The sequence below is a fragment of the Stenella coeruleoalba genome (genome assembly GCF_951394435.1).
Source record: "Stenella coeruleoalba genome assembly, chromosome: 9".
NCBI classification, from domain to species: domain Eukaryota; kingdom Metazoa; phylum Chordata; class Mammalia; order Artiodactyla; family Delphinidae; genus Stenella; species Stenella coeruleoalba.
In genome coordinates, this window is record NC_137155.1 from 65,015,081 (window position 1) to 65,037,329 (window position 22,249).

At 39.0% G+C, this 22,249-nt stretch overlaps 1 protein-coding gene across 10 annotated transcripts in view; it reads right to left on the bottom strand.

Annotated features, from left to right (window-relative positions):
• Positions 1–22,249, bottom strand: part of ELMO1 (engulfment and cell motility 1) — a 777,407-nt gene that overhangs the window by 357,283 nt on the left and 397,875 nt on the right. For all 10 annotated transcript variants that reach the window (XM_079930925.1, XM_079930920.1, XM_079930924.1 and 7 more), the window contains 3 exons: positions 19,997–20,032; positions 10,146–10,245; positions 2,142–2,293 (listed from right to left, as the gene is read on the bottom strand). In XM_079930925.1, the coding sequence (XP_079787051.1) occupies positions 2,142–2,293; positions 10,146–10,245; positions 19,997–20,032 (288 nt within the window). The remainder of the gene's footprint in view (positions 1–2,141; positions 2,294–10,145; positions 10,246–19,996; positions 20,033–22,249) is intronic.

Consider the following 22,249-nt stretch of genomic DNA (forward strand, 5'->3'; position numbering starts at 1 on the left):
AATCTATTTCTCAAATAGAAACTTTTTTTTTAATTTAAAATCTTTATCGGAGGGCTTCCCTGGTGGCGCAGTGGTTGAGAGTCCGCCTGCCGATGCAAGGGACGCGGGTTCGTGCCCCGGTCCGGGAGGATCCCACATGCCGCGGAGCGGCTGGGCCCGTGAGCCATGGCCGCTGAGCCTGCGCGTCCAGAGCCTGTGCTCCGCAACTGGAGAGGCCACAGCAGTGAGAGGTCCGCATACCACAAAAAACAACCCAAAAAAACAAACAAAAAAAACACTTTATTGGAGTATAATTGCTTTACAATGTTGTGCTAGTTTCTGCTGTACAACACAATGAATCAGCTCTATGTACAATATATCCCCATATCCCCTCCCTCTTGTGTCTCCCTCCCACCCTCCCTATCCCACCCCTAGGTAGTCACAAAGCACGGAGCTGATCTCCCTGTGCTATGCAGCTGCTTCCCACTAGCTATCTACCAAATAGAAACTTTTAAATAACAAAAGAATAGGTTTTTATGTTTACAAATTTGCTTTTCACAGGAATGAAATCGGAAATTTCAAATAAAGCCAAGATCTAATGTTAGCTGCATGGTAAATAGTAAATAAGAAGGACCCAAGGCTAAGGACCAGAGGCCTATAGGCTATATTTAGAGATAATTTAGGAAGAGGCAGAGCTTAGAACACAGTCTTTGGCAGGATGAAATTCTAAGCCCAGTGCCCCACAGCCCGGCTGTGTGGCCTTGGACAAGTTCACAGGGTGTCCCTACACAGTTTCCTCATCTGTAACACTGGGTAAAAACACTCCTATTTCAAGGAGCTGCCTTTAGGATAAAATGAGGTAATGCATATAAAATCTTTAGTACAGCACTTGGCAAATGAGAAACTCTCCACTTGGCAAAGCACTCTATAAATGCACAGTGATGCCCTCGAGATTCAGAGAAAAGATACAGACTTTTAAGTTGATACAGTTCACATTCAGGGACATGTGAAACTGGTATTATTTCCAGAGAGATTTCACACAAAATCATCATTTTAGAGCATATGTTAATTTCCCCTGAGGCCACAATCCATAAACTGTGTTACTTAACATTTTACATTCTAGTCACCATACCCCCTCCATATGAAGGAAACGTCTAATGCACTTTGGTAGTTTATATTATAAACACAGTCAACATTTTCGGTAGATTGAGAACTACTGAATACTCCCTCGCATCCCCATCCTACACCCCCAACCCAAACAGGCCAATCAGGTTTCTTCTTGAAAATCTGCCAGTGTGACCTGAGAGACCAGGGGCAGCAGTTACTGGGAGCCAAGTCACGTGACTGCCAGCCAGTACGCTAGAGAAAAGGCCTGTTGTGAAGACTCCAAGGAGGCCATAGTTTCTGTCCTTCCCAAGGCTTAGCTACTTAAGTCATTCCTCGGTTCTATAAAGTGCGCCAGTATCCTTTCAATAAACTCCCTGTCCTAGCTCAGGATGCTTCTTGCCACCTGCAATCCAAATACTTTAATTGATAAAGTGGCATTGTACAAGGGATTCCTTCTCAGGCTTGTATCATCGGAGGCAACCTTACTAGTTACCTAAGCATAGAGAGAAGGAGAGATCCCCAAAGACCGAAGTCTGCTAGGGCAGCTGTCTCATAGCTCAAGCCTCTTAAAAAATTCGTATATTATTGAATACAGCAATCAAAGGCCATTGTAATCACCTGGAGCCTAAGAAAGAAGTCTGGCTTTAAAAATTCCTAATTAAGTATGAAAATTCTCATTATATCACAGAAAGCACTATTTTATATGATTAAGGATAAAGACTGTTGAGAACTTAAGAGAACAAATTGTCCTATTGTGTCTTATTAAAAGTAAAACTCTACCGATATCTACCAACATTGATCAGAAGTGAGTGCCTACCAAGGCACTGGGGGCAGACCAGTGACAAAAGCAAACAAGGGGAGCACCCAGGGGCAAGTAACTGTGCCATGTCAGTGTGATGGGGGACAAGCGTGGGACGTGGTTTGATTATATACCAAATCAAGGTTCTTTTTCTGTGTATTAGTCAAACCAATATGAAACCTTTCCCAGGGGGTTATGGTGGCTGTCCACCTGAAGCATTTTCCCTTCCCACTGTGGTGGAGTCAATCTTGCTTACCCTTGAAGATGGGGAATGAGTTGGCCGATAGTGATCTCTTGCGCCACCTTCTGGTAGAGGTCATGGCTGTTGAGCACCATGGACTCCAGAATGGCCAAGGACCGCTGCAGGATGGAGACGTCTATGGCTGACTTGTTGACAAAACTTGCTATCTGAAAACCCAAGCGGGACACAACTCATGGTAAGCAGAGCAAAGAAGTAGAGAAGGGAGCAAATCAAGTAAATCGGGAGCTCATTTAAGAAACACCAGACACCGAGGACGAAAAGTACGTGGAATAGTACTATTACAGAAGAATAGTCAGAAACGCATGGAGTCAACAATGATTGTTCACCAGCTTATTACAGACCACTATTTATATCCTATTTCTCTAGCTCAGTAATAAGCAATCTTAAAAAGGAAACAGCTTCAAATAATTACTTTGTCTGGCGTTTCTGGAATGATTCTTCTGAGTTTCAGCTTTCAGGGGCAGACAATTTCAACACATATATTGTAAGAACTCTTGTGTTTCTTTGAGACAGTAATTTCAACATATACTAATAGCCATTCCCTTCCATTTCCAGGCTACTCCTTCACCCACACGATCTGTGGCTTTTATGTTCTTATTATGCTCCTGTTACATTCTTGAGGGACTCACACAAATCACACTTGTCAACACAATGCAACTGGCAACTTTTCACTCACTGGCTATTCTCCTTTTTATTCAACGGAACACTCAGTGAAACACTCTTTCCCCCATTCTTCCAATTCCTTATGGTTAAAATAAATTCTTCTCATCTCTCTCAAATTTAGCAAACAGGAAAACATTTAAATTAGAAGTGTTAAAAGTTAAAATAGTCGCTTAAGCTCTAAAATACATTCCCTAAGGAATTAATCACTAAAGCCTCAAGCATAATAAATCACAATGTAAGAGGGAAGTAAAATAAGCATTAGAATAATGGATCACAGTAACCCAAACACATGGGTACCATGAAGGTTTTATTTTAGAGGCCTCATTAAAAGTTCTTACTGTCTGTTGACAACTCGCACTAAAACGCTGTTATTATATCATCATAATGACTGCTTTCTTAAAAGCTAAATAATTTGGTTCCATGACAAATTGACACTTACTGCTCCCCCCCCATCAAAACTAATTTCTCCCTTTCTGCTGTCTCACTGTCCCCTTCTCATCCTCTCTCCATCATTGTACAAGATAAAATGCAAAAAGGACCATGACAACTGACAGTTACCAGCTCAACTGTTTTTAGCCCAATGACTCCCCAGTGAAAGTAGGGGTGAGGGGTACAGATATCAACACCCTCTGTGCCTCCAGATACACCTGGATCTCAGGGGGTGAAAAATAAATGACATGAAGAAATAAAGTAACATTATGATTTATATTCCAAAAAGCTATTATTTTATAATACAGACTACAGGAAGAGTATGAGAACTTTAAGATTCTCAAAAGACTGCTTTAGCTCCCTTCACAGCTAGTAAACGTCTCTAATCTGTTTACTGTCCCTGCCAAGCCCTCGCCTTAATCCTCATAGATGGGTCAGCTCCCCTATGATATCTATCATGCCACCTTTCCTTCTCTAAGGCCAACTTTCTCTCCCCCAAATCCAATGACCCTCATAGCGTGCTCATGGTTTAACACCTAACTTAGATCTCTTCTAAATAGAATATAAATTCTTTGACTTCCCCACCAGCACCACCCCAACCATTTTTCATTGTCCCAGTATAATTCTTGGCACTTAGTAGAAAACTGAAGAACTCACAAAGAAGTGCATTGACAATAACTCTTATTTCTCTGCACTAATTCTATTCTCCTTCCATGCTCCTTTTCTTGTCTCCATTTAGTAAATTTGGATGTACCTTTAAGACTCCATGGAGAATCCTCCAGCTGAAAGCTGATGGTCAACCTCCCTCCCCCACCCTCTAGCCTTCATCCCTTCTTTGCATTCATTCAAGTAATATGTATTGACCATATGCTATGAAACAGGCTTGCACTGACCTAGGATCTGGAAATCAAGAGATGAGCAAACACACATGATTTTTAAATTCAAGGACTTTATAATCTAGCACAGACAGATTAAAAAGTCATTTACGGGCTTCCGTGGTGGCGCAGTGGTTGAGAGTCCGCCTGCCGAAGCAGGGGACGTGGGATCGTGCCCCGGTCCGGGAGGATCCCGCATGCCGCGGAGCGGCTGGGCCTGTGGGCCATGGCCGCTGGGCCTGCGCGTCCGGAACCTGTGCTCCGCAGCAGGAGAGGCCACAGCGGTGAGAGGCCCGCATACCACAAAAAAAAAAAAAAAAGAAAAGTCATTTACTATGAAGTATGTTACGTGCTTATTCTCGGCATCCAAAAGTATACCTCCACTTAGACATTCCAACAAAGCCTAAAATTAAATGGGCTAAAAATCAATCTCATTGACTTCTTATTCCTGCCTTCTCAAGTATCACCTTTCTCGAAGTTTGCCATAATCATTAGTGATTAATAGTCTTAGTTCCCTACTTTCTATTTCCGTGGACACATTTGCAATGTCTCCCCTATGATACATGTTCAGTTGTATATACATGACACTGGCCCACGGTCCAACTCGTTCCTGGGTTACTAAGACAGCATCTTCTTCAGTTTCCTCTATATTCAAGATTTCCCTCTAATACAAATTTACCCTTTACTTCCATAAATATCCTGTGACAGTATTTCCTTTCTTGAAATACTCAATCAAAACTCTCAATGTTTTCCTGGTATGAAGCACACACTTTCTTATAATGGGTTTTAAAGTTCTCTGCAAATTATTAACTCTCACCTGGTCCCAACAGGCTTATACAATGATGGTAAAACAGGCTATGGTCTTTGCTTTCATTCAGACATTGTACCCCACATATATATTCCATTTCCATTTGCCATTTTTATATATTTCTCTCTCATGAAACTAATCCATTACCTTCCTCAAGGTATTGTTTAAAGTTAATCTTTTCCATCACTTCAGCTCTTCCTTGACACATAGATCCCATCTCTTCAGCAAGCCTGAAGCAGGATACAAAATTTTGTGTAACACACTAAGCTGGCAGAGAGCAGGCACACAACTCACTAGAGTCCTATGCACAATTCTGTAGGAGATCCTAGTCGTTTTTTGAAACTAACTTCTATCTTTTGCCTTATTTTGTCAATAGTTTTAACTAGACATCTAAATGACACAATATTGTCAACTAATGAGTACTAATAACCAAGGCATCAGGGCTGATTGAGCAAACATGATGACTGTAGACAGGCTCCTTATTGGTGCCTGGACGAATTTGTGACTGTATAAATGTTATTTTCTAGGTCTAGTTTAAAAACTATAGATCGTAGTATAGCTTATAGAAGGTTAAAGATAGTCCGGTTAAATTTTAATTTCCCTTGTCTTCCCAAAAGTCAATAATGACTTCCTTCGCCTTTAAATTTTTCCCAGCTCCATTTCTGTACTTTTGGTCAATACAGGTGAGCCGGCCTAAATCAATCAAAGGACAGCTTCTTGAAAGTAGGTCTGTATCAAATGGAAAAAGAGGTAGGAGGAACTACAAGTAATTATATATATTACCTCCACGTGCTTCCACTCATTTAAAAGTGCTACCGAAATAAAACATAGGAATATTTGGGTGACATTTTAGAAGCTATGGGTCATCACATGAATCAATGATACAAATTATTAAAATTACATAAACACTTCTTTGAATCACTTAGATTGAGATCTTAAAATTATCCTAAGTTATCAAAACTGAAAAGATCCATGGAGAACATGGAGCTCCACTCCCATATTTTAAACTATCTGGGCAGAGGCCCATAAATCTCTCAAGTTTTTAAGAGGAAAAAATTATTGGGTCTCTAAGCTGAAACTGGCTGGGTGTTTATCCAGGCACTGAAAATACTGCAGGGTGAACCAGGCCCTCCTGCAGAGCTAAGGTTTCAAGAGCATTTGTATAAAACTTTCCTTCCAAGAAAAATCACTGATATTATACTTGGCTAGGGGAAAACCAACTGGTAGCACAGAAAGTTCTAGGTTTTTTTGTTTTTTTTTTCATTTCTTTCCCCTCCATGCCTTCTGACCCTCTCCCTAAGAAGCCAAGTCTTTAAAAAGCAACAATGTTATATATTGGCATCAAGAGATTCCAAGTTTCAAAGTGTTTATGAAATGATGTTATTTATTACAGAAAAAGTTTGTAAACTAGAATCTAGATTCACACATAACAAAATAGATAGTGGAGAAGGAGACCAAGGCTGGCAGGGGAAAAATATTGCTCCAAAGTCGTATGAATTTGGCATTAATAGGAAGCCAAGTCTGGACCACAGAGATAAGCATCTTTTGTCGGCGCATTTCCTAGTTGATTTTTGTCTAGATAAAGCTCCATTTAAAAGACAGTTGCCTGTATACAATTCCTGGGTTGTCAAAGTGCTGAATTTGATCCAGCTAATGAATAAAAAAGTTAACCTTACAAAAACTATGAATTATAAAGTCATTTTCTGATGACCACTTTTTTTTAATTCACATAAGGAGTTGAGATTTAAGTAGCAATGCAAAGGAAGCAGAATGACTAGGAATGAGGATAGCATATATTAAACGTGCTGCCTTTTGAAAAATATTTAATTTTTAACTTAAACTGCCAAGACTGCTAGTCTGCTTCCTTAGATCTAATATGATTTTTATTTAATTTCAGTGAATGAAAACTGTTTTCATAAGCAGTTAGGAAATTAGATTATTGTCATTCTCTCTAACCACATCTCACATCATTTAAAGAAAGACAGCTTTGTAATTCCTTTATATTCATAACTGAATTTTTAATTGAAATATATTTAAATACAGTGGCACAGTATTTTTTTTTTTCTTCAAGTTTCAGGGTTTAAAAAAATGCTTCCAAAGCAAATTTCACTCATTCATTTCACAGAAACGTATTAAGGTCTTACTCTATGCCGGGTTCTAAGGATAGAGACAGGAAGAAAGTCACGGTTCCACCCTCCAAGGACTCATGGTCTCTTGGGAGAGCCAGTCAAAAGAACAAGAAGTCCTCAGAAATGTGGTAAGTGCTGGGATAGTGGCATATACAAGATCCAAGGAGAATGGGGAGCAGAAGAAATCAGTTAACTCTGCACCAGTGAGGTCAGGGAGGGCTGAACAACAGGTAACGCTGCTTCAACAGGATTATTCTTCAGGAGCTGTTCTTTCCATCGCTTAAAACACAGGTGCATGATGATGGGGGAGGGAGCCCTGACCCGGGGGACCAATGACACCCCGCTCTCTATAACCTCACTCAATCTCCCCAAGCCATTGTGTCCTCATCTCCTGACCAGGAATAGAAAGACTAACTGCTCTGTTCCGCAAAGGATTTGCTGTGGGGATCAAAAGAGATAATGTGGGTGAAAGCATAACATAACTTCAAGGAATTCACGTTCAGAACGGCACTGTTTTTATAGCAAAAGAGGCTCTAATATCAGAAAAGCTAAGCAATTTGGATGTAGGAAAGAAAGGCCTGCCATAAATTCAGAATGAACTGAAAAATTCTGTTAAGCATAAAAAATGTGCAAAACCCAGTATTTTTAGATTTGAACTTACTTCCCCTAGAACTTTTATTTTAAATTGAAGTCCAGTTGATTTACAATATTCTGTTAGTGTCAGCACAGCAAAGTGATTCAGTTTTATATATGTATGTGTACGTATATACGTGTGTGTGTGTGTGTATATATATATATATATATATATATATATACACACACATATATATATTCTTTTTCAGCTTCTTTTCCATTATAGGTTATTACAAGATATTGAATATAGATAGTTCCCTGTGCTCTACAGTAGGTCCTTGTTGTTTATCTATTTTATATATAGTAGTGTGTATCTGTTAATTCCATACTCCTAATTTATCCCTCTCCCCTTTGCCCTTTGGTAACCATAAGTTTGTTTTCCATGTCTGTAAGTCTGTTTTGTAAATAAGTGCATTTGTACTATTTTTAGATCCCACATATAAGTGATATCATATAATATTTGTCTTTGTCTGATTTACTTCACTTAGTATGATAATCTCTAGGTCCATCCATGTTGCTACAAATGGCAATATTTCATTCTTTTTACGGCTGAATAATATTCCATTTCTCTAGAACTTTTATCTTGGAAAGAAAAATTACAGCAATTTTTTCTCTGCATTCATAATCTAATGCTTGCATTTCCTGTCACCACCAAAGGAAAGTACTTCCTAACACATCAGGATTTCCTTGGCTTTCTCTTCTACAGTCATTTCTCCTTTTTTTAGCAATTCATACCACTGACAAATATAGGCAAAAAGAGGCTTCATCCTTCTTTGTATGTTTTCTAGGTGGTTCCCATTACTTGTTTCCCTCGTAGGAAAAAGGGATTCAGAGGTGCATCAAGAAGGCCCTGGGTTCCCAATCGGCCCTCCTCTGAAAAAAATAGGCAACATCATGAAGGCGTTCAATCTGTGGGGCTTCTGCTCCCAACACCCTCAATGAACAGACTAGGGGCTCTTCTATGCTCTTCAATTCAAGGCAGTGTCTCCCTCCAGGTACTGACTAACTTCAAAAAGAAAAGAGATAACTTCACAGTGGGGAGACCCAGAAGATACCACCTTATCCACATAATCAAGGTCAACATCACCATTAATAAGCATATTAACATCTCATACCCCAATGTGATGCTCTGAAAAGGGCACAACATTACTTCTCTAATATTCTTGCCGAAAATGCATAACCTTAATTTAATCATGAGGGAAATATCAAAAAACCCAGACTGAGGGACGTTCTACAAAATAACTGACCAGTATTCTTCAAAATTGTCCAAGTCATGAAAGACAGGGAAAAACTGAGGAAATGTCACATTGGGAGACACGCCAACTAAATGCAGTCTTGGATCCTGGATCTGGTCCTTAACCAGAGAAAGGAAATTGGTAGAAAAACTGCTGAAATCAAATAATGGTAACAGTATTACACCACTGTTAATTTCCTAGTTTTGATAATGATATATTATTATGCAAAATGTTTAGGGAAACTGGTTGAAGCTTATATGGAACATTCTGTACTGTTTTTTTTGCAAATTTTCTATAACTCTACCATGATTTCAAAATAAAAGTCTTTAAAGACTCAAGTGACTCATACTGGATTTTGCTTTGATTTTCCAGCTTTTGCACAGACTCTGAAATTCTTTATTTTAGACAACCCTTCCCAGGAATCTAGATACACAAATACAAATACAAAAAGAGGAAAAATAAGTTAACAAATTAATAAATAATAATGATTCTTGATTTAATACTACATTTAATAGTTATAAAGTCAGGGCTATTCACTTTTGGTTAGAACACTGGAAACAGAATTGTAAATTTGCAGACACGTCTTTATTACTATTCAACGCTGGAAATGGTAGGGTCTCTTCTGCCCTCTCTCCCCAAACCAGGTCCACCTTTGCCTGTACCTTCATTAGTTTCCTCCTAAGGAAAGTAGGAACCAATCGAATTAGTTGATCTCAGAGACATTTATTGCACCAAGATTACCAGTAAGCAGGCTTACTCGGCCTAAGAGGCATGGATCCAAGCACACCTTCTTCTCTTACATTCCTGCTTCAGACCCAGTCATATAATAATCAGTATATTTTGCCTCTTTCCCTTTTCCTGAACACCTGGTTAAGGGGAGAAGGATTGGGAAGGACAGCAGGAACTCTACTTAGACCTTGAGAACAGCAGAGTCCAGAACAGGGGCTCAGCAGACGCTTCTCTGATTTTAACATGTCACCTTGATTTTCCTTGACTACGGGTTCTCATGTATTATACAATCTCTTATGATCCCAGTGGGAAGAAAACATCATTTTTCATACAGAATTTAGGTGCCCTGACCCCCACATACATAATACTATCAAAAACCACACTCACACTTTAACACAAAGAACTAAAAGAAACCATTCTAAAATATGCTCAAACCAGAGAAAAACATCTGTAAAAGAAGGAAGTGATTTGACCTTGGGAAGCACAATCTGAATTACCTTCTTAATGAATGCCACCGAAAACGTATCCCAGGACACTATTCCGTGGTCCATCAGCTCCACAAAGGCCGTCAGGGTGAAGGACAGCATGTCTCCAAAGCTGGAAAACACAAGATGGTATAAGGGTGATGGGCCCAAGAGCTAAATACAAGGGAAGACAGAAGTGAGAAAGCTTTAGAAAGCTGAATACAAGCAGAACTGTAAGAGATCGCTGGGATAAGCAGCTGGGCCACAGGCAATGTCCTTGCAAACATGAGTCAATAGGCAGGAGGCAGGTGGCTTCACAGAGGGGAGCCAGGGCCTCCGTGGGACACAGCTGGGCTCACACTCTCACTCAGGTGAGCTGTGTTGTACTGGGCAGGTCCCTAATCTCCCTGAGCCTCTGTCTTCTCTGCTGAAAAACTGGATAGTGAAATCTATTTCATCACAGGGCTGCTTGTAGAGCACTTAATAAAGTGTGTAACATACAAGAATTCAGTAAATGATAGCTTAAAAAAGCTTCCCAGCAAACAAAAATTAGGAAGAGGGCAATATGCTTCTTTTATTATCTCTGGGTATCCAACAGGGAAGATTATAAATAATTCTATTAACAGTATTAGCATTTTGCAAAGGATTCTTGTGGTCTATATGTGTGTGTGTGTGTGTGTTTGGGTGAGTGCATTTACACACACACACACAGATACAAATATATATGTAAGTAAACATATTCATTTCTATATTACACTGGCCAGCATTTTATCTTTAGTTAATAGGCTTTATATAATATCTTTCTAGAATATTATACACAATAACTGTTTGCTGGCCATAGACTTGCTGTGATTCAAAAGGCTGTAGGAAGGGTCTCATGAGTGGGTTAGAAGTCTAAGCAGAGATCAGGCAAGCTCAAGTAAAAGAACGGCCTTCTAAACAAGCTCCACCCGTGACCCTTATCAGACAATACCCTGATTTCTAGGGCTTTCAAAACAACACTGAGAATCTTTTACAGAAACTCACCTCTACTGTAAGTTATCACCATAATAAATAGTAACTCAAAACTCTCAAGAGAAGTACTTTCTCTTCAAGTACATTGAATTACGCCCACCAGGATCTCCACACTATATACACCACACTGATTCATATGCTTGATTTTTTAAAAATAAAATTAGTTGTTCAGATTCTTAATCTGTAGACTCTTATATATCACAATTGCTACACTACAAAGTCTCATAAAGTGTCTAGATTGAATCTTCCCATCCATTTTCAATTAATAGAATAGGAAACAAGCTCATATTTCTTTTTTTTTTTTTTTTTTTTTTGCGGTACGCGGGCCTCTCACTGCTGTGGCCTCTCCCGTTGCGGAGCACAGGCTCCGGACGCGCAGGCTCAGCGGCCATGGCTCACGGGCCCAGCCGCTCCGCGGCAAGCGGGATCCTCCCAGACCGGGGCACGAACCCGTGTCCCCTGCATCGGCAGGCGGACTCTCAACCACTGCGCCACCAGGGAAGCCCTCATATTTCTTTTAAAACAGCTTCACAATTTCCCTTCTTCCTAGTGGTCTCAGCCCAGCCTCAATAACAGACCTGGAAAATTCTGCATCATCTCCGAAGCTGTGATGCTGAAAAGAGACCTACCAAAGAGGAAGTAGCTCTCAGGAAAGGACCGTGATCCCAAGCTGCCGGAGATCAGAGGGGATGAGGTGCGCCTGATAGAAATGGCTAAGCGGTTGGTTTCTGGAGTCAGACAGCAGAGGCTACCCTCCAGCTCTCAGTGGACAAGGACACATTGTATGCCTCGGTTTCCTCATTTTATAAAAATGAGGACGACAGTGATGCTGGTGGTGGTGGTGATACCTAACTCAGAGGATTGCTGGGGAAATGAAAGGAGCTGCCATACTTAGAGCCCTCTAAGCACTGTATAGCACATGGAAGGCAGTATGTGAATGTCAGTTATTATCATTATGCAAAGTGGTATTTTAAAAAGGTACATAAAGCCCATGATTTTCAAATGTCTGTCTTCATTGTGTCAAGAATTCTCTGTCCTTGGAGAGAGGAAAAAAAAAAAAATTGCAAGAAAAGCCAAACGTTTCAAGCCAGAGAGAAAAGCAGCAAATATTTTTTTAAGGCTTTTCTGAGTCACAGGCGGGCAATCCCAATCATACAGGGTGGCATCAGAGAATCATGCCCCAAAAAGGAAATTCCAAACCAGAAAACTCAAGCTTATTTTAAGAAAACAAAAAAAAAGCAGAAAGATAGGCGGAAAATGGATTAAAAATACTAGCAAGAAAGGTTATATAAAAATTCCAGAATGGCTCTTTCTACAGACAATGAGTCCTAAGAAAATCCAAACATTAGCTTGCAAAAAAAAAAAAAAGGCAGGAAATTGCCTCAGGAAAATAAGAGAGCCAGGAAATAAAAGCAATTAGTAAGATTTATTAACAGATTATGTAGGCATTAGAATTACTGTGAAAATATTATTACATAATAATGTATAGAATTATTAGTAAACAATATTAGCTAATTTATTATTTTATTATATTATTAGTGATAAACCATATTAGCAATTTTTTTACTTATAAAAAGGAAAAAACAACCACCAAGTGATAACGAATGGCTGACATCTGTTTACACCTGGCACGCTAAAAGACCTCAACTGTTATAAGATGCCCATCTATAAGACATTGGAGGATGGCATTTGTGACCTCCACACAGTGCAAAAATACTGCCTCAGTATTGTCACTAAAAGAACAAGCAATGGAACGGGCAGTGAAAAAGGAGTAACATGCTGCTGAAATCAAACTCTTCTTTATATTCCCTGTAGCTGGGACTAGAGATGATATTAGTCTTCATTAACTGCTTTAAAAGCAAAAGATAAATTGTATTTATGCTGTCTAATTATCTGAATGCAAAATGACTCTGCTCCTTGCTCAATGGACTCATAATCCAAATGGCCTTAGTAACATCTGGGGATTGTCCCTCAAGTGTTCCAGAGCTCTGCCTACAGGCTCCTCAGACAGGCTGCAAGGACCTGGGAAAAAGATGGAGAAAAAGGGAAAGAGTATTGTTTGGTTTCCAAACCTCCAAGCTGCTCTTGGGACCAGGATTTAACTCCCCAAGGTTGTTAAGGAGTTGGAGCACCATTTCTGAGAGTGCAGCTAGGGCTTTCTGTGCTTTGTGATAACCCATTAACGTGAACGACTGACAAATGAGAGAAGCTTCTTCACATCACACCAAGGTGCCCTGGAGAAGGAGAGCTCGCTTGGTCCATCTAATGTTTTATATAAATGTTATATAATTTATATTTATATAAATATTATCTAATTACATTTAATATATTTAAATATATAACTATATACTCTATGGATATAATGTTATTAGACATCTATTATATATAATCATATATATGTATCTTATAAATATATAGATATAAATGTTATTAGATATACTGTTTATATGTTATGTTATATATTATAAAATATATAATATGCATATATACTATATTATACATATAGTATATATATGACATATATAATTCATTATAACTGGTTGCTGGATGGCATACTAGGTTTACATGAGGGAGAATTTTTTCAAAATTCAACTTCAAATCCTTAGTTGCAAGAAAAGGAGAGCCATGCTAAAACTGTATCACCTTCCAAATCAACGGACTCAATCATCTCATTTCAAATGAGGCAGCTATAAAAGCTCTTCTTGAACCCTGACACAGATGCTTATTTCACTGCTAGAGGAGTGACTCAGGCTCCAAGAGGGAAGGCAGGAGCCGGGGTCCTGTCTCTGAAATCAGTGCTGGGTGCAGAAGATCAAGGCTAAAAGGACGACAAATATAAAGCAACCACATGGCACCTGCGGGGAGCATTTTTATTTGTTTGGTTTATTTTTTTTAGAAGGTGCCAAGCTAAAGATTTTGCAGCACTGACTGACACAAATTAAGCCGACTGCAAACTTTACATGCTGGTTGACAGCCATGTCACAGCCAACACACCATGTGTGCTGGAATGATTCAAATAAATATTTCTCATCAATTCAGTAGAGACCCTCTTCTTTCCAACAAAATTCAGCCAATCTCAAAGCATTTAAATTTTATGCTGCTAATTTTATAAAAGAATAGTGCTTCCAAATGTCTCCACTGGGTGTCATGCTCAAAAGAGAAGCAGAGAAAAGATGAAAATAAAGACCAGTTTCAAAGATATTAATAAATCATACTGAATATATCCCTAATTGCCAGAATTAATGAATATAGTTCTACCCTGCCCTTTGAGTTTTCCCTAGTATTTTATTTTGTTTCTGGTAAAACTTATATACACTGAAATGTATGGATTTCTGTTGCCCTTCAGACATTCCCCTACCCTTTAGAATCACAGCATTTCTTACGTCAGCATATATTCTCTTGGCTCCTTTGTTGAAAATTTAACTGTGGATCAATTTTGGACTCTATTCTATTCCATGGATCTGTCTATCCTCTTACACCAATATCATATTGTGTTAATAACTAACTTTACAGGAAGCCTTGAAGTCAGTTAATGAAATCTTCCAACTTTACTGATTTTTATGAGTTTTTCAAGACCATTTTAGCTCTTCTAGGTCCAGTACATTTCCTTTAAGTTTTTAGGATTGGCTCGTAATTACTTTTTAAAAGATTGTATTTCACTGAACCTAATTTGGAGAGAATTGCTATCTTAAGTATATTGTGTCTTCCAATCCATGAAATGGTATATTCTCCACTTATTTAGGTCTCCTTTAATTTCTTTCAGCAATATATTTTTTTTTCAGTGAACAGATACTGATGTCTCTTGTTAAATTTATTCCTAAGGATTTTATGATTTTTGACACTTTGTAAATGGAAATTATAAAATTTCATTTTCCAGTTGTTTGCTATTAAGGTATAAAAATATGTCATTTTTATATACTCATGTTATATCCTGAAACTTTGCTAAATTCAGCTATGAGATCTAGCAGTTTCTTTATAGATTCCCTAGGATTTTCTACATAGTCAATCATGTCCTCTACGAATAGAGTTGGTTTTACTTCTTCCTCTCTGATCATTATGTCTTTTAACTCTCTCTTGACTTATTGCTATGGCTAAAAACTACAATACAAGGTTGAATAGAAGTGCTACATATTTGCCTTATTCTCAATCTTTATTGGGAGGGGTGGGGATTCAGTCTTCCAACATTAAGTATAACGCTTTTTTTGTTTTGCAGATAGTCTTTATCAGGTTGAGGAAGTTCCCTCTATTCCTCGATTGCTGAGAATTTTTATGAATGACTGTTGGACGCTATGAAATGCTTTTTCTGTATCTATTATCTACTTTCTGTATCTGTAAAGATGCTTTTTCTCTTTAAGTTTTCTCCTTTATTTTGCTAAATACTAAATCACAGTGACTGATTTTTCAGATGTTAAACTATTTTTGAGATAAATCTTTACATCTTTACAGGCCACAAATCTTTTTTTTTTTTTTTGCGGTACGCGGGCCTCTCACTGTTGTGGCCTCTCTCGTTGCGGAGCACAGGCTCCGGACGCGCAGGCTCAGCGGACATGGCTCACGGGCCCAGCTGCTCCGCGGCATGTGGGATCTTCCTGGACCGGGGCACGAACCCGTGTCCCCTGCATCGGCAGGCGGACTCGCAACCACTGCGCCACCAGGGAAGCCCCACAAATATTTTTTATACATTGCTTGATTATATTTGTTCATACGTTTTGCACCTCTGTTGATTAATTTTTATTTCCTGCATTGGCTTTGTCAGGTTTTGGTATCAGAGTGATACTGGCCTCATAGGCCTCATAACATGACTGAGGACTTTTCCCCTCTACCTCTATTTTCTGAAACCATATGTGCAGATTTGGTATTTCTTCTGCATATGTATAATTAAATTCACCATTGTAACCTATTTTCATTGTGTAAAGGCTTTTGAAAATGAATTCAACTTCTTTAACAGATGTGGGTATTCAGATTTTCTATTTCCTCATAGGTCAGTTTTGTGTCAGTTTAGTCCTCAGTTAACGCTGAGATGGAGTAAGGAGAGCAAGAGGTTTATTGGAAGATAGGTGGTGCTTGTGAAAGATAAAGAGGCACAAAGCAAGACTGGGTAAGAATACCCTTCAGACCGCGAGGTAGACATGATGCCTGTGAAAGGAAAGGACGCAGACGTAGCTCTGACAGTCCCAGCCAACCCAAGAGGAAGCTCAGTATAAATACGGATTGTTAGAGGGGTCCCACAATGGGCAGAAATGGCCAGGCCCTGGTATGTGCACCGTGCTCATCAGGCTCACTGACTAGGGGCTGCCTAGAAAGAGCGTGTATGGTCTTGGTTTGAAAGCTGTTATGGATCTTGGACGTGCTATAGCAGGAAGCTATCAGCTAACTGTACTCCTCAGGGTTGATGAGCAAATTCTTTCTTGAAGGGAGATTAGAAATTAAAAAAGAAATTAGAAAAGAGTGTTAAAATCTCCAACCATGATTACAGATTTGTCTATACTTCTCTTTAGTTGTCAGATTTTGCTTCATGTACTTTGAAGCCTTATATATTAGGTACAGACACATTTAACACTTTATGTCTTCCTAATGAGCCAACCATTTTCTATTGTGAATTATCTCTCTTAATCTTTGATAATATGTTGCCTTGAAGTCTTATTGTGACTGATATTAATAAAACAAATGTTTTATTATTATCTCCAGTTACATGGTGTATGTTTTTCCACTTTCAAACTACATGTTCTTTTGTATTTATAGTATATCTCTTGTAAACAGCATATAGCTGGGTCCTGCTTTTTCAGATCTGATCTGAAGCCTCTTAATTGAAGAACTTCCTTCATATTTCCTGTAGTGTGTATCTGCTAACAATGAACCATCTTAGTTTTCCTTTATTTGAAAGTACTTTTATTTCACCTTCATTTCCAAGATAGTTATTAGAAAAGAATTCTGGGTTGACAAGTTTTTTTTTTTTTTCTTTCAGCACTTTTAAGAGGTTGCCTTCTGGCCTCCATATTTCTGATGAGAAGTCAGCTCTCATTCTTATTTTCATTTTCTTAATGTAATAAGTTGATTTTCTCTGGCTGCCTTCAAGGTATCCTTTTTATCCTTCAATTTCAGAAGTTTGACTATGATGTTTCTAGGCATAGTTTTCTATCTATCCCACTTGGGTTCAAGAAGCTTCTTAGATCTAAAAATTTATGTTTTTCAACAAATTTCAGAAATTTTCTATCATTATTTCCTCAAACATTTTTCTGCCCCGTTATCTTTTTCCTCTCTCTCTGGGACCCCAATTAAATGTATTTAAAATCAACTGTTACTATCTCACAGGTCAATTATTCACTATTCACCTTATCTAGTCCTCAGATTGGGTAACCTATACTGATATATCTTCAAGGTTACTGTCTCTTCTGCCATCTTCAACGCCTACACTGAATTTTTCATTTTAAATATTATACTTTTCAGTTTCATAATTTCCAATTGGTTATTTCTTATTTCCATTTCTCTGCTGAGACTCCCCATCTGCAAATTTAATATGCTAACGCTTTTCTTTAGTCTTTTAATATATTTATAAACATTGTTTTAAAATTTTCATCTGCTATTTCCAACATCTGGGTCATCTCAAGGCAGGCTTCTACTGCTTGCTTTATTTCTTTTCTTAAGTATAGGTCATCTTTTCCTATTCCTTATATACCTAGTAATTTTTTACTGTATTCTGAACATTGGGAATGAAACATTGCCAAGGCCATAGTTCAGCTTTGTTCTTCTGAAGAATTGGTTTTTGTTCTAGTAGGAAGTTAAGTTGGCTAGAATCAGACTCCAAACTCCTCAGTGAGTGACAGTTTAAATCTCTTCCCAATTCTTCCCATTTCCAGTTGCTAATCTTACCAGGTCCCTTTGGGGTTCCCATACACACGTATATTCACACTTTAGTGATCAGTGATAGATTTGGCAGAGTTTATATATAGATATGGGGTCGTCTCATACCCTCTGAGCCTCCTTCCTTTCATGGATTCCCCTTAATAATCTAGCCGCTCTGCCAGCCCCAAACTATATCCTCTTAGTAACTTACTAACACTGAGGGTTCTTGTCACCCCATGATACCTGGATAAGCAGGACTCCTCAGGCAAAAAGCTGTAAACACACAAATCTCATCTAGGGCTTATTTGTTCTCTCAAAGATTGACTTACTTCTTTCTGTCTGTTTTCAGTTGCTAGACAGTTTCTTCAGACACTTGTTTTTAGATGTTTCTGTTTGCAATATTTTGTCTAGAGTTTATAATTATTATCTATGGTACTTAGTCTGATTAAGCTACTTTGCAATTACCAGGGCCCCGAGCATTGATTTTGTCTGCGATTGATAAATGGAAATCATGATTCACGCTTAGTCACACTTCCAACACCTCTATATACCAAAAGATTAAAACTACTGGCAGATAAATTTTAAGAAATTATTTTGGCTTCAGAGCCCAAAATTCTTCTGCATTAGCAAATTGTATGAGGTTGTTAGAGAAAAAATCAGTTTGAATCCCAACACCACCTCATTTTAACTTCATCATAAAGGAAACAATTCTAATTTTACTCATCTTGTATGGTGGATAAAAGTGTGAATTAGAAGTAACGAGTGTAAACATTGAGACAATGCCCAGGACAGAGTAAATTCCCATAAAAGATGGCTTCTACCGCTATTACCATTAAGTGCTTCTACTGTATTAAAAATATATATCAAAGTTAGGTTTAAGAAGCTTTACCCTAAAAACTCAATATTTCTACTTTATTAGAATTTAATAACTGAAGAGTTCCTGCAGTTAATATTTCTTCTAGTGGGAGGGGTAGGGGAAGATGAATGATTTGAGACCACTATCATACACTGATCAGAATTTTCTCTGAAGGCTTAAAAAATAAGGTGCACATTTTCAGATACTGTTCAGTCTTCCTTCTCAAACCGAAACTGTACACTTAACAACTTAGCAAAATGGGACTTTGTTCAACCTATTATAGAGAGTTTGTTAGATCCTCTTTGGACTCACCTTGTTTAGTGGATAATAAGGGCACTGAGGAGGGAATACTCTAAGAAAGAAGTTTTGAGATTTCCAGACGTAATTATCAGGCAATTCACAAATATATAGGTGGTTGAACACATTCTCAGACTGAAAGTAAATAATTTTCATTCCATACTTCAGCCCTAAATATTTTTTTTAATGCGGATCTTTTTCTTACCAAACCACTGAAGAAAATCAGAGACTTTTGACTTTGAACATCACATAGGCCACAAAAAAGAAAGTTTTTTTTTAAGTAATACATAAAATTATGCCTAGCCTTGCTCCAGGAGAAGGGTAGCAATCCTGATGTGATCATTTTATGGTTACAAACATAAAATACTCTTTCTACCACAAAGCAAAGAGAAAAGGTTAATAAATTTTTAAAGAACCTGTTCATAAGAACATCAAAAAGGGGCTTCCCTGGTGGCACAGTGGTTGAGAATCTGCCTGCCAATGCAGGGGACACAGGTTCGAGCCCTGGTCTGGGAAGATCCCACATGCCGCGGAGCAACTAGGCCTGTGAGCCACAACTACTGAGCCTGCGCGTCTGGATGGAGGCTGTGCTCCGCAACAAGTGAGTCCGCGACAGTGAGAGGCCCACGCACCGCGATGAACAGTGGCCCCCGCTTGCCATAACTAGAGAAAGCTCTCGCACAGAAACGAAGACCCAACACAGCCAAAAAAAAAATAAATTAAAAAAAAATTAATTTAAAAAAAAAGCAAAAATAAATCACTTACTCAAAACATCTAGACACATAGTTACACAATCAGTCAGAGGACAGGGTTTCATTAGGCAGAGAAGAAGGAAGTGTTATATCATCTGAATCAACGCATCAGAAATTCTTACCAAGGCTTCATGATCTTCTGCAATTTCTGGTATCGTCTGCAAAATTCAAAAACAGTCACGTAAGGAGCATGTGTGAAAGCAATGAGTTTTACACAAATTACATATCACGAAGAAAGCCCAGGATGAGATATAGGGCAGATTTAACAGTCATTAAGAGAACTTAATTCATTTCAAAACATTTCTCCAAGCAATAAATTGGTGTTTTTTTTAATGATACAAAACAATCAAAAGATGGGAATTAAACCACTGTAACCAACCTATTGCATTTACTTAAGAGCAAAGGCAACAAGAACACTCCATTTGGCTCAGAATGGGTATATATTCAACAGGGGGAAATCCCTAGAAATAAGAGGGGCATATTTTCAATGAAAAAGCAGAGCCAAAAAACACTAGTCCAGTTGTTCTTAAGTACATGCTCAACAATGGAGAAATACTTGATTATCTTTCTTTGGTAAAATGCCCACTAATTCTACTTTCTCTTTTCTTAAGAGAAAAAAAAAAAAAAAAAGCTTCTTCTAAAGGAAGACACCGTGAGACATTGCAATAATTCCAGGACCACAGATGGAACCCTGGGACAGTAGTCTGCAAAAAAAGTGCACAATCAACAAAACATGTCTGTAAAAAAGGACAATTATGCTTCTTTAAAAACTAAAGATTAGGTCAAAAAGATTCGGAAACAAGTGTTTCTAACCTTATCAAACCACTTCCCATTCCTCAAGTCTGCCACATTTCTCTGGCATTAAGTGTGTTCTTCCCTCTGCTGGGGGAATACCCTTCCCCTCCCTGTCGGACTAGCTAAGTCCTACCCCAAATTCATCTGATTCAAGGCTCCTCTGTGCAGCCTCCCTGACTTCTGATTTCCCTTCCTTGACCAGACTGAGGGTGGCGCCCATGTCCACAGTGCTGAGAATACATCAGCTGCATGACTTAGGACATCTCACTGTCCTTCTAGCTACCTGAAGGCAAAGGCTCGCTCTGTAACTCAACTACTATAATGTCAGGCACATGCAGAGTAGGTACTCAATTCGGAAGAAGTTAAGTTTCACATTTTCGACCACATAAAATGTAACCACTTCAGAAACCTAACTGACCACGAGAAGATCAGATCTAGTATTTGATAAAACTGGCGAGTTAGGGCTTCCCTTGGCGAGTTAGGGCTTCCCTGGTGGCGCAGTGGTTGAGAGTCCGCCTGCCGATGCAGCGGACGCCGGTTCGTGCCCTGGTCCAGGAAAATCCCACATGCCGCGGAGCGGCTGGGCCCGTGAGCCATGTCCGCTGAGCCTGCGCGTCCGGAGCTTGTGCTCCGCAACGGAAGAGGCCACGGCGGTGAGAGGCCCGCGTACCACAAAAAAACAAACAAACAAAAAAAAACCTGGGGAGTTAAAAATGTATATAAGGTGATCTTCCTCTTCCTGCGCCCTTCCCCCTCCTTAACCTGCCTTTATTTAAATATATATATATATATATATATATATTTGATATATATAGAAAAAATGCACTACCTAAAAGTTGAGAATTATATTTTATTCGCTGGACTTTCTGAGGACTCAGTCCCAGAGGCAGCCTCTCAGATAGTGCTGAGGGATGGCTCCAAAGAGGAAAGGGAGGAGCCGGGACACATAGGAGTTTTGCAATAAACCAGGGAGTCAGAACATCAAAAGATTATGGTTAACTAAAGAAAAACCAGACATCTTAAGTTAATGGATTTAGTGCTTTTCCATATATGAGAAGATGCAACAGTCTGGGCTCATTGAAATCATTCCTTTGACATGCACCTTAGCGATTTAGGGCCAGTATCCTGCTTTTCTCCATCCTGAACCCCCTCAGGGTGGTGGGAGGCAGCTGCAGTGGCTGATGACGTGATGGCCACAATGTCCTTTGTTTACTGATATGGCAGGCAGACATTTTTCATCCACATATATGTTAGCTTCCTTTCCTTCTCCTTCAAATAGCCATTGGGCAGAGTGGAGGAAGTAGGTGGCCATGGGGAAGGAGGCCTGAGCAGAGTTTGGGCCCTTTTGCAAGAGCCAAACACTACCCTCCACTAAAAGGAACTGGGGTTCCTTGGAGAAATGACTCGGTCCAGGGCTGGAAAGATGTAGATAAGCCTGGAAAATTTCGCTGAGCCAAAAAGTACAGAAATGCTCAAAGAATAATGGGAGACAAGGCAGGACACAGAATACAGCTTGATGAAGTTTCCAAAGCCATATCTGGGACAAACTGGACATCAAAATAAATAATAATAGTGATAAA